Source organism: Stomoxys calcitrans, chromosome 2 (assembly GCF_963082655.1).
Source record: "Stomoxys calcitrans chromosome 2, idStoCalc2.1, whole genome shotgun sequence".
Lineage (NCBI taxonomy): Eukaryota > Metazoa > Arthropoda > Insecta > Diptera > Muscidae > Stomoxys > Stomoxys calcitrans.
In genome coordinates, this window is record NC_081553.1 from 192,928,045 (window position 1) to 192,941,741 (window position 13,697).

The 13,697-nt window shown below is 39.7% G+C and overlaps 1 protein-coding gene across 1 annotated transcript; it reads right to left on the reverse strand.

Moving 5' to 3' along the window:
* Positions 1-6,277: 6,277 nt before the first annotated feature.
* On the reverse strand, positions 6,278-11,614 carry LOC106083764 (alpha-tocopherol transfer protein-like). Its single transcript, XM_013247016.2, has 5 exons — positions 11,250-11,614; positions 11,074-11,181; positions 6,885-7,029; positions 6,552-6,765; positions 6,278-6,494 (listed from the first exon to the last, which is right to left on the reverse strand). The coding sequence occupies exons 1-5, from the start codon at positions 11,522-11,524 to the stop codon at positions 6,352-6,354; spliced, it is 885 nt and encodes a 294-aa protein (XP_013102470.2). The 5' UTR covers positions 11,525-11,614; the 3' UTR covers positions 6,278-6,351.
* Between the last annotated feature and the right edge of the window lie 2,083 nt (positions 11,615-13,697).

The window sequence follows — 13,697 nt, forward strand, 5'->3', positions numbered from 1 at the left end:
TTCGATTATTCTCTTGCTATGATTTTATTTGTGATTCTGTAAATAGCTGATTTTTTTTTTTAATAGATTATCTAACGTATGAATGAATGTACATTTAGTACAAGTATTAAGTATTATTTGTAGTATGCAGTCAAAGAGGGGAGGAGGAGAAGGTAATTTGTTTGGCACATGTAAAAGCGTGGTACGATCGACTGGGACGAATCTAATATACACTTCACAATGTTGAGAGACATGTTAAAAATACGTTAAGATATACGCCTTCTAGGGGCACACTTAGTACAGTCGGGAGATCGGTTTATATTGAAGCTTTTCATGGAACATGGGCCGACTTGGCCCATTTACAATCTCAACCGAACTACTGCAAAAAAGAAGTACATTAAGGAAGGGGAGAAACTTTTTTCATATCCATGACAGTATTTCGATAAGAATAAGAATTATTTGAGCATTACATCTATCAGCTAGCTTTACTCATTCGATAGTTAGCGTTCTTGTGACACAAGGACGGACGTATGGGCATAGTTGGCTTAGAGTGGTAATCTATTTTCTAAACAGACTCACTTATATTATTTTAGTCCATTGTCATACCACTCTAGCGACAGATCAGACCTCTGGTGGGAATTGAGGCAACAATCCCCGCGCTGGCAATCTGAACACGCCACCAACTCGGCTATCGGGGCGACCTAGGCAAGGTATAATCGTCATAAAATTCCAAAGCGATCAAGCATACATACATTTCATTGAGTCTTTGGGGAAAATTTCAAGGTGTTCCAAACGGAATGACGAAATTAGTATATTGTCATACAATGGTTGACGGCATAATAACTATTAAAGTGTTATTAATTGCGAGAGAAAATCATATGCATTTTTAAACCTACCACAATAGGATGCATGGGGTGCATTCTAATCTAGTCATTTCGTTTGTAACATCTGTAATACTGATCTGCGGCCCCATAAAGTAGATTTATTGATCGTATTGGCATTCCAGATTGTTCTAGTTTTGTCCATCCGTCCGTCTGTGCAAATAACGATAGCTGTTGAACGAATAAAGATATCCAAATTTTGCACACATACTTTCTATACCCTACACCAATACTGTGGTACAGGGTATTATAACTTAGTAAATTTGTTTGTAACACCCAAAAGAAAGAGAGATAGACCCATTGATAAGTATACCGATCGACTCAGAATCACTTTCCGATTCGATTAAGCCATGTCCGTCTGTCTGTCCGTCCGTCTGTCTGTCCGTCTGTCCATGTTAATTTGTGTACAAAGTACAGGTCGCAGTTTTCATCCGATCGTCTTCAAATTTGGTATAGGCAAGTTTTTCGGTCTAGAGACGAATTCTATTGAAATTGGAAAAAATCGGTTCAGATTTGGATATAGCTACCATATATATTTTCGTCCGATTTGCAGTAATAATGCGATAAAATAGTCATTTGTTAATCGATTCTCTCGAAATTTGGCAGGGAGGATGTTTTTTGACTCTCGACATAACTGGTGAATTTCATCAAAATCGGTTCAGATTTAGATATAGCTCTCACATATGTATATATCGCCCGATTTTCACTCCTAGAGCCACTGCAAGCGCATTTATTGACCAAACTTCCCAAAACTTCATACAACGCTTTCCTCGACGACTGTCACAGTATCTGAGAAGTTTGCTCGAAATCGGTTCAGATTTGGATATAGCTACCATGTTCGTCCGATTTGCAGTAATAATGCAATAAAATAGTCATTTGTTAATCGATTCTCTCGAAATTTGGTAGGGAGGATTTTCTTTTGACTCTTGACATAACTGATAAATTTCATCGAAATCGGTTCAAATTTAAATATAGCTCTCATATGTATATATCGCCTGATTTTCACTGCTAGAGCCACTGCAAGCGCATTTATTGACCCATCTTGCCAAAATTTTGCAAAATGCTTATTTCGACGACTGCCACAGTATCTGAGAAGTTTGCTCGAAATCGGTTCAGATTTGGATATAGCTACCATATGTATGTTCGTCCGATTTGCAGTAATAATGCAATAAAATAGTCATTTGTTAATCGATTCTCTCGAAATTTGGTAGGGAGGATTTTCTTTTGACTCTTGACATAACTGATAAATTTCATCGAAATCGGTTCAGATTTAGATATAGCTCTCATATGTATATATCGGCCGATTTTCACTGCTAGAGCCACTGCAAGCGCATTTATTGACCCATCTTGCCAAAATCTTGCCAATCTTGCCAAAATTGCACAACGCTTTCCTTGACGACTACCACAATATCTCAGAAGTTTGGTCTAAATCAGTAAAGAATTAGATATAGCTCCTATATATATATTTGTCATTTTTGGGTAATTTGCAATAATGTTGTCATTTGTCAACCGTAGTTATTACAGTTTGAACATATTTGCTCGCCGAGGTCCATCAAAATTGGTTCAGAATTGGATATAGCTCCCACATTGTAGGGTAGGTGTAGGGTATTATACAGTCGGCACCGCCCGACTTTTGCCCTTCCTTACTGGTTATTGATGTAGGTCGTTAGAGATTGTAAATCGGCCATATCGGCTCAGAATTGGATATAGCTCTCATATAAAGTGGTCCTCCGACTTGACATCTTAAGCCTCTAAAAGCCTAATTTTTTCCCATTTGGCTGAAATTTTGTATGTGAATTGCGTAAATAACCTTTAACATCCCTACCAAATCCCACACATAGGCCAGTTAATAAACATAGGTCCCATATAAACCGATACCGGGATTTGACTTCTTGAGCTCCTAGATTCCAATTTTTGTCTGATTTAGCTTAAATTTGGTATGCCCTCCAATGCCCATGCCAAATCCCGTCCAGATAAGTCCATCAGTAGATATAACCCCCATATAAACCAGTATTGGAAATAGGTTTATATAAAAGGTGCATAAGTAGATATAGCTCTCACACAAACCGATCCAGGGATTTGAATTTTTGAGCCCCTAAAAGCCTTAACTATTGTCCGATTCAATGAAAATTGGTGTGTTACGTAAATTCATGACTACTATGAATGCCCGCACCAAACCCCGTTAAGGTAGGTTCATAAATATATAAAACCTCAAATAAACTAAAATCCATGGTGGTGGGTACCCAAGATTCGACCCAACAGAACGTAGCATTTCTTTTTTTTTTTGCTGTCAACATAAGTAACGATAATCGTTTAAAAACAGGTTGATACGGTGTAAGTGTGACTTTATATGAACTTTAAACGGAGGCCACCTTTACGGGGTAGTAGACACGAAGTGTCACCAATTCAAATGACCTGATTTTTATGTGTGAACATAATTTTATACCCACCACCACAGGGGTGGGCGGTTATACTAATCTAGTCATTCCGTTTGTAACACACCTCGAAATATTGAACTAATATCCCACAAGGTAGGTATATTTTGGATCGTCTCGACATTCTGAGTCTAACTAGCCATGTCCGTCCGTCTGTCAAAATCACGATTGCGGTCAAACGCGTAGAGCTAGCCGTTTGAAATTTTGCACAGATACTTTTTATTAATGTAGGTCATTGGGGATAGCAAATGGGCCAAATCGGTTCAGATTTGGATATAGCCCCCATATTAAAATCACGTCCTGCCATCCAGCAGGTCATGTAGATCGAGACAATATAGAACTGAAATAAATGGTCTTTTGGGTTTTAGCGCCCGGGGGGATCGAACCCCTCCTAACAAAATAAGCAACACCAAACTGCCATGTAGGACGACTGAGAACATATTGTACTCAAATGAAAGAACGTGTCAGTGGGCAATTCCCCCCATCCTACCTAAAGCAAAATGGAATTGGGCCAAATTGAAGAAGGATCTCGGGGGGCCCAACACAACTCACCGTCCCAAATTTCGGCGAAATCGGACAATAAATATGCATTTTGTGGGCCCAAAACCTTAAATCGAGAGATCGGTCTATATGGCAGCTATATCCATATCTGGACCGATCTAAGCCAAATTGAAGAAGAAGGTTGAAGTGCCTAACGCAACTCACTGTGCCAAATTTCGGCAAAATCGGACAATAAATACGCCTTTTATGAGCACAAGACCTCAAATCGAGAGATCGGTCTATATGGCAGCTCTATCCAAATCTGAACCGATATGGGCCAAATTAAAGAAGGATCTCGGGGGGCCCAACACAATTCACCGTCCAAAATTTCGGCGACATCGGACAATAAATATGCATTTTGTGGGCCCAAAACCTTAAATCTAGAGATCGGTATATATGACAGCAATATTCAAATCTGAACCGATCTAGGCCAGATTGAAGAAAAATCTCGAGGGGCCCAACACAACTCACTGTCCCAAATTTCGGCGACATCGGACAATAAATGCTCCTTTTAAGGGCCCAAAACCTTAAATCGAGAGATCGGTCTATATGGCAGCTATATCCATATCTGGGCCGATCTAAGCCAAACTGCAGACGAAGGTTGAAGGGCCTAATGCAACTCACTGTGCCAAATTTCGGCAAAATCGGACAATAAATGAGCCTTTTTTGGCCCCAGGACCTTAAATCGAAAGATCGGTCTATATGGCAGCTATATCCATATCTGGACCGATCTAAGCCAAATTGAAGAAGAAGGTTGAAGGGCCTAACGCAACTCACTGTGCCAAATTTCGGCAAAATCGGACAATAAATGAGCCTTTTATGGGCCCAGGACCTTAAATCGAGAGATCGGTCTCTATGGCAGCTATATCCAAATCTGGACCGATCGGGGCCAAATTGAAGAAGGATATCGACTGACTCAACCCAACTCACTGTCCCAAATTCCAGCAAACTCGGATAATAAATGTGGCTTTTATGGGCCTACGACCCTAAATCGGTGGATCGGTCTACACGGGGGCTTTATCAAGATATAGTCCGATACAGCCCATCTTCGAACCTAACCTGCCTTTGGATAAAAAAGAATCTGTGCAAAGATTCAGCTCTATATATCTATTTTTAAAGTCTTTAGCGTGATTTCAAAAGACAGACGGATGGACATGGCCAGATCGTCTTTTTATACCCACCACCGTAGGATGGGGGTATACTAATCTAATCATTCCGCTTGTAAAACCTCGAAATAGTGATCTAGGACCCCATAAGGTGTACATATTCTTGATCGACTCGAAGATCTTGAGTCGATCTAGTCATGTCCATCCGTCTGTCCATATCACGAGAGCGGTCAAACGCGTAAAGCTAGCCGCCTGAAATTTTGCACAGATTCTTTATATTGATGAAGGTCGTTGGGGATTACAAATGGGCCATATCGGTTTAGATTTGGATATAGCTTCCATATAAACCGATCTTCCGATTTTGCTACTTGAGCCCCTGGCAGCCGTAATTTTTGTCCGATTTGTCTGAAATTTTGCACATAGTGTTCTGATATGACTTCCAACAACTGTGCTATGTACGGTTCAAATCGGTCTATAACCTGATATAGTTTCCATATAAACCGATCTCTCGATTTGACTTCTTGAGCCCCTGAATTCCTCAATTTCCATCCGATTCAGCTGAAATTTTGCACATATTGGTTTGTTATGACTCCTAACTACTGTGTCAAGTACACGGTCTAAATCGGTCAAGAACATGATATGGCTCCCATATAAACCGATCTCCCGATTTTACTTTGGAGCGCTTACAAGCCGCGACTTTTATCCGATTTGGATGAAATTTTCCATATAGTGTTTTGTTATGACTCTCAACAATATGGGATTCAAATAAAAGTTCCTGGCGGGGCCGTCCCAGCCCCAAAATTCCCTTAAAATAGGTTTATTTGACGATCATGACAATCTGGAACTCAAATGAAAGGTATTCGGGAGTAGATTACGAATATGGTCAGGAAGTAGAAATAGGCATCATAATTTATTGATAACGGAAGGGGGCGGACCCTCCACCGTTACTCCAAAAACCCCATCCAAAATCAAAGTGAACCGATAAGGACAATATTGATATCAAATGAAAAGTATGCGGGAGTAGATAACAAATCTGGCATACAAATTCATGTCGAAGTATAGGGGGTCACCCCTCCCACAAAAACCTCCAAAATGGGCACATTAGCCAATCACGGATATATGGGACTCGGTTTGTTGGTTCCGTAAAGACTGAAAAACGGCAGAACCGATTTTCTCGAAATTTTCCCATATTGTGTGGGTTGGAAGGAAACCTAGGCTATATAATTTTTCGATAATGGAAGGGGGACGTACCCTCCCCTTATGCCAAAAACACAACCCAAAATCAAAAGTGAACCGATTGGGACAATATAGATATCAAATGAAAGGTATTGGAGAGTAGGTATTAGAATTTGAGTCTTAGACTTCTATACAATTTTTTTTTTAAATTTAACTAAAATTATTTATATAACATCACTTTGTTTGCCAAACATTTTGCCACATGCGCACAAAAGTGTTGTTCCTTGCTTTTGGGCGTAGCTTTTCATTAACTCGCCTATTGTTGTTGTATTCAATGACATCCAGGCGATATTTGCGAATTTTTTCATAGACATTTGCTGAAAATCAAAATCATTAATCAAAAATTATCTTTAGCATGACAAAGTTATACTCACTTGCCAGCTCGGCTATAGATAAATCATCACCCCCATAATCCCTAGGTAGAATAGGGCGTGGTATATGCTTGTACAAGCTATCCATAGTTGAGTGCACCACTAAATGGTCTTTCAGCTCCTTTTTGATGAAAAGATTGATCAGACTCAAAAGTTTTTCCACAATGGGAGAAGGGTTAACAAAGTGTTTGGCTGACAGGCGAATCGGTCCAGTTTCCTGAGAATTAAGGATGAAGAAAGAGAGAGAGAGAGAGAAAGGTGTAATAGAAAAGGATCACAATTTCAGTTTAATATACAGAGATTATGCAAAAGCTAAATTACATTGAATTTTCTTACCTGCAAGAAATATATGATCTTCTTTACTTGCATTAGACTCAGGCGAGCAATATGACCAAATGTTAATCCGGATACATCAAGGATTACCACACAGCCTGCATAAAGTTGAGTGCCTTGTATCAAAATTTCTTGGTGGGCAAACAATCTGTAACCATTATATAAGAAATCTTAAGGCAACCAAATACTGTCAATTTGAAAAGAGGCTATCATATGGTAAATGTTTGACAGCCGAGTAAAAATGCAAATTTTTCCCATGAACATTCCACTAAGCGACAGGGGTAAACTTCTCACATATCAATGAGTGCAGTCCGATTCAAGTTTAAGCACAATGATAAGGGGCCTCCTTTCTATAACCGAGTCCGAACGGCGTGCCGCAGTGCTACACCTCTTTGGAGAGAAGTTTTACATGGCATAGTACCTCACAAATGTTGCCAGCATTAGGAGGGGAAACCACCGCTGAAAATTTTTTCTAATGGTCTCGCCAGGATTCGAGCCCAGGCGTTCAGTGTTATAGGCGGACATGCTAACCTCTGCGCTACAGTGGCCTCCAAGCTGACAGCCGAGTATATTTAGACATTTTAACAAGTAAAAGGGTGCTAAGTTCGGCAAGGGCGAATTTTGGGAACCCACCATCATAGATTCTGCTAAAAATTTTTACAAAATAAATTTAGTTGAAGGGCATAAATTTATTCTTCATACCATAGTTCTGTCAAATCAGCAAAAATTAAAGCTTCTAGGAGCCGAACAAGGATGATCGAGAGACCGGTCTATATGGGAGCTACATCAGGTTATGAACTGATTTGGACCGTACTTGGCACAGTTGTTTGGAGTCATAATAGAAAACAGCATGCAAAATTTCAGCCAAATCGGATGAAAATTGAGGTTTCCAGGGGCTCACGAAGTCAAATCGGGAGATCGGTTTATATGGGAACTATATCAAGTTCTTGATCCGTTTGTACCATACTTGGCACAGTTGTTGAAAGTCATAACAGAACACTATGTGCAAAATTTCAGCCAAATCGGACAAAAATTGAGGTTTCCAGGGGCTCACGAATTCAAATCGGGAGATCGGTTTATATGGGAGCTATATCAAGTTCTTGATCCGTTTGTACCATACTTGGCACAGTTGTTGAAAGTCATAACAGAACACTATGTGCAAAATTTCAGCCAAATCGGACAAAAATTGTGGCTTCCAGGGGCTCAAGAAGTCAAATCGGGAGATCGGTTTATATGGGAGCTATATCAGGTTCTTGACCGATTTTTTGCGTACTTGGCGCAGTTACTGTTAGTCACAACAGAACACTATGTTCAAAATTTCAGCCAAATCGGACAAAAATTGTGGCTTCCATGGGCTCATGAAGTTAAATCAAGAGATCGGTTTATATGGGAGCTATATCAGGTTACGGACTGATTTGGACCGTAGTTGGCACAGTTTTTGGAAGTCATAACAGAACACCAGATGCAAAATTTCAGCCAAATCGGACAAAAATTGTGGCTTCCAGGGGCTCAAGAAGTCAAATCGGTAAATCGGTTTATATGGGAGCTATATCCAAATCTGAACCGATATGACCCATTTGCTTTTCCCAACGACCTACATCTATATAAAGTATCTGTGGTAAAATTCAAGTGGCTAGCTTTACGCGTTCGACCGCTATCGTGATTTCGACAGAAGGACGGACGGACGGATATGGCTAGTTCGAATCAAAATTTCGAGACGATATGTACTTTATGGGGTCCTAGATTAATATTTCGAGGTTTTACAAACGGAATGACTCGATTAGTATACCCCCATTCTATGGTGGAGGGTATAAAAATTGTGCCCTGGCAACTGTTATAACTCTTATTTGGAACTGTTATAACTCCACCAAAAGTCAGAATCTCCATGATTTGAAAACAGTTGTGCATTGGACACGTACTAGGCAATCACGTCATGTCTAAATCATCTCGAAAATCGAACTTTGAATTTTTTGTCCAGTTTTCGAAGTAGGCTATATCCAGCCCATGGAAAATTTTGAATTTTCCATTTTTCGAACATTCAAAAATTGTTTACATTTAAATGCTGATGAATAGATTGTTTAAAGCCGTGCCAATTAAATGAAAATCATTGGAATTTCTCCAAAAAAATCCCTTACTTATCAAAACAAAAATATGTTTTAAAACTTCAGAAATTGTGCCTTGAAACTGTTATAAGTCCTCCTTGAAACTGTTATAACTCAATCAACCGTCTGTCGAAATTTCGATAGTGGTCGAACGGGAAAAGCTATTCACTTGAAATTTTGGTCCGATACTAAATATCGATTTAGGTTGTTGGGGATTGCAAATGTCCAATATCGGTTCAGATTTCGATATAGCTACCATAGAAACCGATCTCCAGATTTTACTTCTTGAGCCCCTGGGAGGCGCAATTTTTCCGATTTGGCTGAAATTGTGCACGTAGTGTGCCAAGTACCGTTTAAATCGTTAAAGAACCTGATATAGTTCCTATATAAACCGATCGCCGGATTTGTCTTCTTGAAGCTTAAATTTTCATCCGACTAAGCTGAAATGTTGCACATAGAGTTCTATTACGACTTCCAACAACTGTGACAAGTACATAAATCGTTAAATCGTTCAAGTACCTGATATAGCTCCCATATAAACCGATCTCCCGATTTGACTTCCCTGTGGCCCCTGGAAGCCACAAATTTCATGCGATTTAGCAGAAATTTTGCCTGTTCCGTTATGATATGCAACAACTGTATCAGGTACGGTTTAAATCGGTCTATAACCTGATATAGCTCCCATATAAATCGATCTCTCGATTTGACTTCTTGAGCGCCTGGAAGCTTAAATTTTTGTGCTATTTAGCTGAAATTTTGCACATGGTGGACAATAAATGCGCCTTTTATGGGCCCAAAACCTTAAATCGAGAGATCGGTCTATATGGCGGCTATATTCAAATCTAGACTGATCTGGGCCAAATTACAGAATGATGTCAAGGGGCTCATTACAACTCATTGTCCCCAATTTTTGGCGACATCAGACGATAAATGCGCCTTTTATGGGCCCAAGACCTTAAGTCGAGAGATCGGTTTTTATGGCAGCTATATTCAAATCTGGATCGATCTGGGCCAAATTGCAGAAAGATGTCGAGGTGCCTAACACAACTCACTGTCCCAAATTTCGGCGACATCGGCCAATTAATGAACCTTTTATGGGCCAAAAATCTTAAATCGAGATATCGGCCTATATGGCACCTTTATCCAAATCTGGACCTATCGGGGCCAAATTGAAGAAGGATATCGACTGGCTTAACACAATTCAAAGTTCCAAATTTCAGCAAAGTCGGATAATTATTGTGGATTTTATGGGCCTAATACCCTTAATCGGCGGATCGGTCTATATGGCGGCTATATCCAAATCTAGACTGATCTGGGTCAAAGTACAGAATGATGGCGAGGGGCTCAATACAGCTTATTGTCCCCAATTGTTGGCGACATCAGACGATAAATGCGAGAGATCGGTCTTTATGGCAGCTATATCCAAATCTGGACCGATCGAGGGGCCTAACACAACTCACTATCCCAAATTTCGGCGACATCGGACAATAAATGCACCTTTTATGGGCCAAAAATCTTAAATCGAGATATCGGTCTATATGGCACCTTTATCCAAATCTGGACCAAATTGAAGAAGGTTATCGACTGGCTTAACACAATTCAAAGTCCCAAATTTCAGCAAAATCGGATAATAAACGAGGATTTCATGGGCCTAAGACCCTAAATCGGCGGATCGGTCTATATGGCAGCTATATCCAAATCTACACTGATCTAGGCCAAAGTACAGAAATAGGTCGAGGGGCTTAACACAACTCATTGTCCCAAATTGTGGTGACATCGGACAATACATGCGCCTTTTATGGGCCCAAATCCTTAAACCGAGAGATCGGTCGATATGGCAGCTATATCCAAATCTGAACCGATTTGAGCCACATTGAAAAAGAATATTGGAGGGCCTAACACAACTCACTATCCCAAATTTCGACGAAATTGGACAATAAATACGCCTTTTATGGGCCCAAGACCTTATATCGGGAGATCGGTCTATATAACAACTATATCCAAATCTGGACCGATCTGAAAATTTTCTGAATATAAGCCGGCTTAGTTTTCTCAATTTGCAATGGAAGCTATACAATTTTAATACTTACAGTTTAAGGGCACCAGCTAGATTAAAATTAGCTGAATCCGTATCCAACAGTTTGCCAATTAGAACGCAATGTCCTTGGGGTGTAGTATTTGGTAAAGGACATACAGCTCTGCATGAAACAGAACGCAAAAAAAAAATACTTGGAAAATGATTTTAAGAAATGCATTGGGCACTTACACTGTTTTCTGGGCTTGAACCATTTGTGCCGAGTTAATATCCAAATTGTCAAAGAATTCTTCCGTTTGAGTACGAAATGTGTAGTAGTCCTCGATCACTTGCTTCGAGTATTCCATTTGATATTGACAAGCATGATAGAAGATAAGGACCTCATGTTCCCATAACTCTGGCATATGGGGCTGAGCTCTTAGCCATTGATGAAGTTTCTGGACTTCCTCACGTTCAATGTGGGGATGTTTGGCATATTCTTGTTCTAAATCGAAAAGGGGCCACATTTTCCTATGATAAGTGATAGTAAATGTAATGACTAGAGTTTATGCGCCGCCGATATGTGTTTCGTAGAAAAAGACTGCCAAGCAAATGATGGACCTTGAGACTGTTTATCCAACTTTGTACCTACTTTTTTTTCTTTCTCTCTCTATGTGATTCTCTATGTGTAAAAACAATTTATTCTGACATATGGATTATCCAATGTATGAAAGTTTAATTAGTGATAAGTGTAATTTGTAGCGCTGTCTGAAAGGGTAGATATAGTTGTTAAGTGATAATTGATAAATGTGATGTAATTAATTTAATATAACTATTGGGTTGCCCAAAAAGTAATTGCGGATTTTTCATATAGTCGGCGTTGACAAATTTTTTCATAGCTTGTGACTCTGTAATTGCATTCTTTCTTCTGTCAGTTATCAGCTGCTACTTTTAGCTTGCTTTAGAAAAAAGTGTAAAAAAAGTATATTTGATTAAAGTTCATTCTAAGTTTTATTAAAAATGCATTTACTTTCTTTTAAAAAATCCGCAATTACTTTTTGGGCAACCCAATATTATATTGTGATTAAAATTGTAAAAATTTAAATTACAATGAGCATTAAAAAACTAAGTTCATATATTTTAAGTTTGGTTTTATATATGCTTTAGCAAGGAGGGAACTCATTTGTGTAGCTATAAAATGTACACAAACTACATCGGTGGATTATTATAAAGAAATCAAGATAAGAAATCGGGTAAATGTCTCTCAGGTCCAAAAGACTTGTATGGCTCGATAGAAATTAAAGCCCATCTGACTCTAACATAAGTACCTCCTCATGGTGCTCTGTGATTATCGGGTCGATTCCTGCCTCGTCCAAAGTTCCATAGCCCGAAAAATGTGTCTTAAGCAAATGCAGTACAGTTCCACCATGGGTCTTGCTAAATTTCCCATCAGCTTCCGTAGTCTTGAAGTATTCTTTAATAGCCGAATCGGGCCTGCTCCCCTGCGCCTTCTTTAACTCTCTAATATCTTTTAAGGGTGGGGACACTTCGCCCTGGATGCGGATATCGAATTCGTGCCATTGTAGCCTATGACGCTGAACGCGTTCGAATCCTGGCGAGAACATCGGACAAAGCGGTGTTTATCCCCTCTACAATGCCATGCATGGTCATTTAAAAAAATTTTCCCCAAAGAGGCGGGACGCCGTTCGGGCTCGGCTATAAAAAAAGGTCCCTTATCATTGAGTTTAAACTTGAATCGGAAAGCACTCATTGATGGGTGAGAATGTGCCCGTTCTTGGTTCCTGGTGGTAATGTTCTTCCTTAGGGTAATGTTCTAATTAGGGGAGGGATGACACCTCAGACATTTCGAGTCAAATATGGATATCAAATTGGTGCTGCTCTTCCAAATCTCTTTAATTTAAGCCCCATATTGCCATAGCCGGTAAATATGAACCGTTTGGAGGGTGTTTTGGGGCTAGGGCGGCCACCAGCACTTTCCACTGAAAATAGATATCGAATTTGTTCTTTTTTCCCAACGGAAATGAAGTTCAGTTTAGGGCGTGCTTTAGGGCGTACCCCAAAACACTTGTCTCCAAAATTGGACATCAAATTCGTTTACTACTCTCAAGTACCTTTTATTTGAGTCCCATATTGTCATAATGGGTCAAATAACCCATTTGACTTATATTTAGGAGGAAAAGTGCCACCTAGACTTGGACGCAAAATTTTAATTTCATATTCGTAATCTACTCCCTTATACCTTTCATTTGAGTCCCATATAGCCATGGTCGGCTAATATGCCTATTTGAGGGTATTTGGGGGTGGACGACCTCCCATACTTGGACCTAATGTTTTAAGCCATATTTGTAATCTACTGCCTAATGCTTTTCATTTGAGTCCCATATTGAGTCCTCTGTTTAGAGGAGTTTCGGGGTTGGGGGGGCTGCCCGCTGGGTATTTGGACCCAAATTTTAATACCATATTTATTTTCGGACCTCCAATTCCTTTCACTTGATAGCCTTATTATGCCAATAGGACCACTTTGGGATATGTGTGGCGTTTTTGGGGGAGGGTCCTAAAACTTATATAGCCTATGTTTCCTTCCAGACAAACGTTTACAATCTATGAAAAATTTAAGAAAATCGGTTCAGCCAAGTATCATATAGTCATAATCGGTCTAATGGCGTTTTTGAGGGGTGG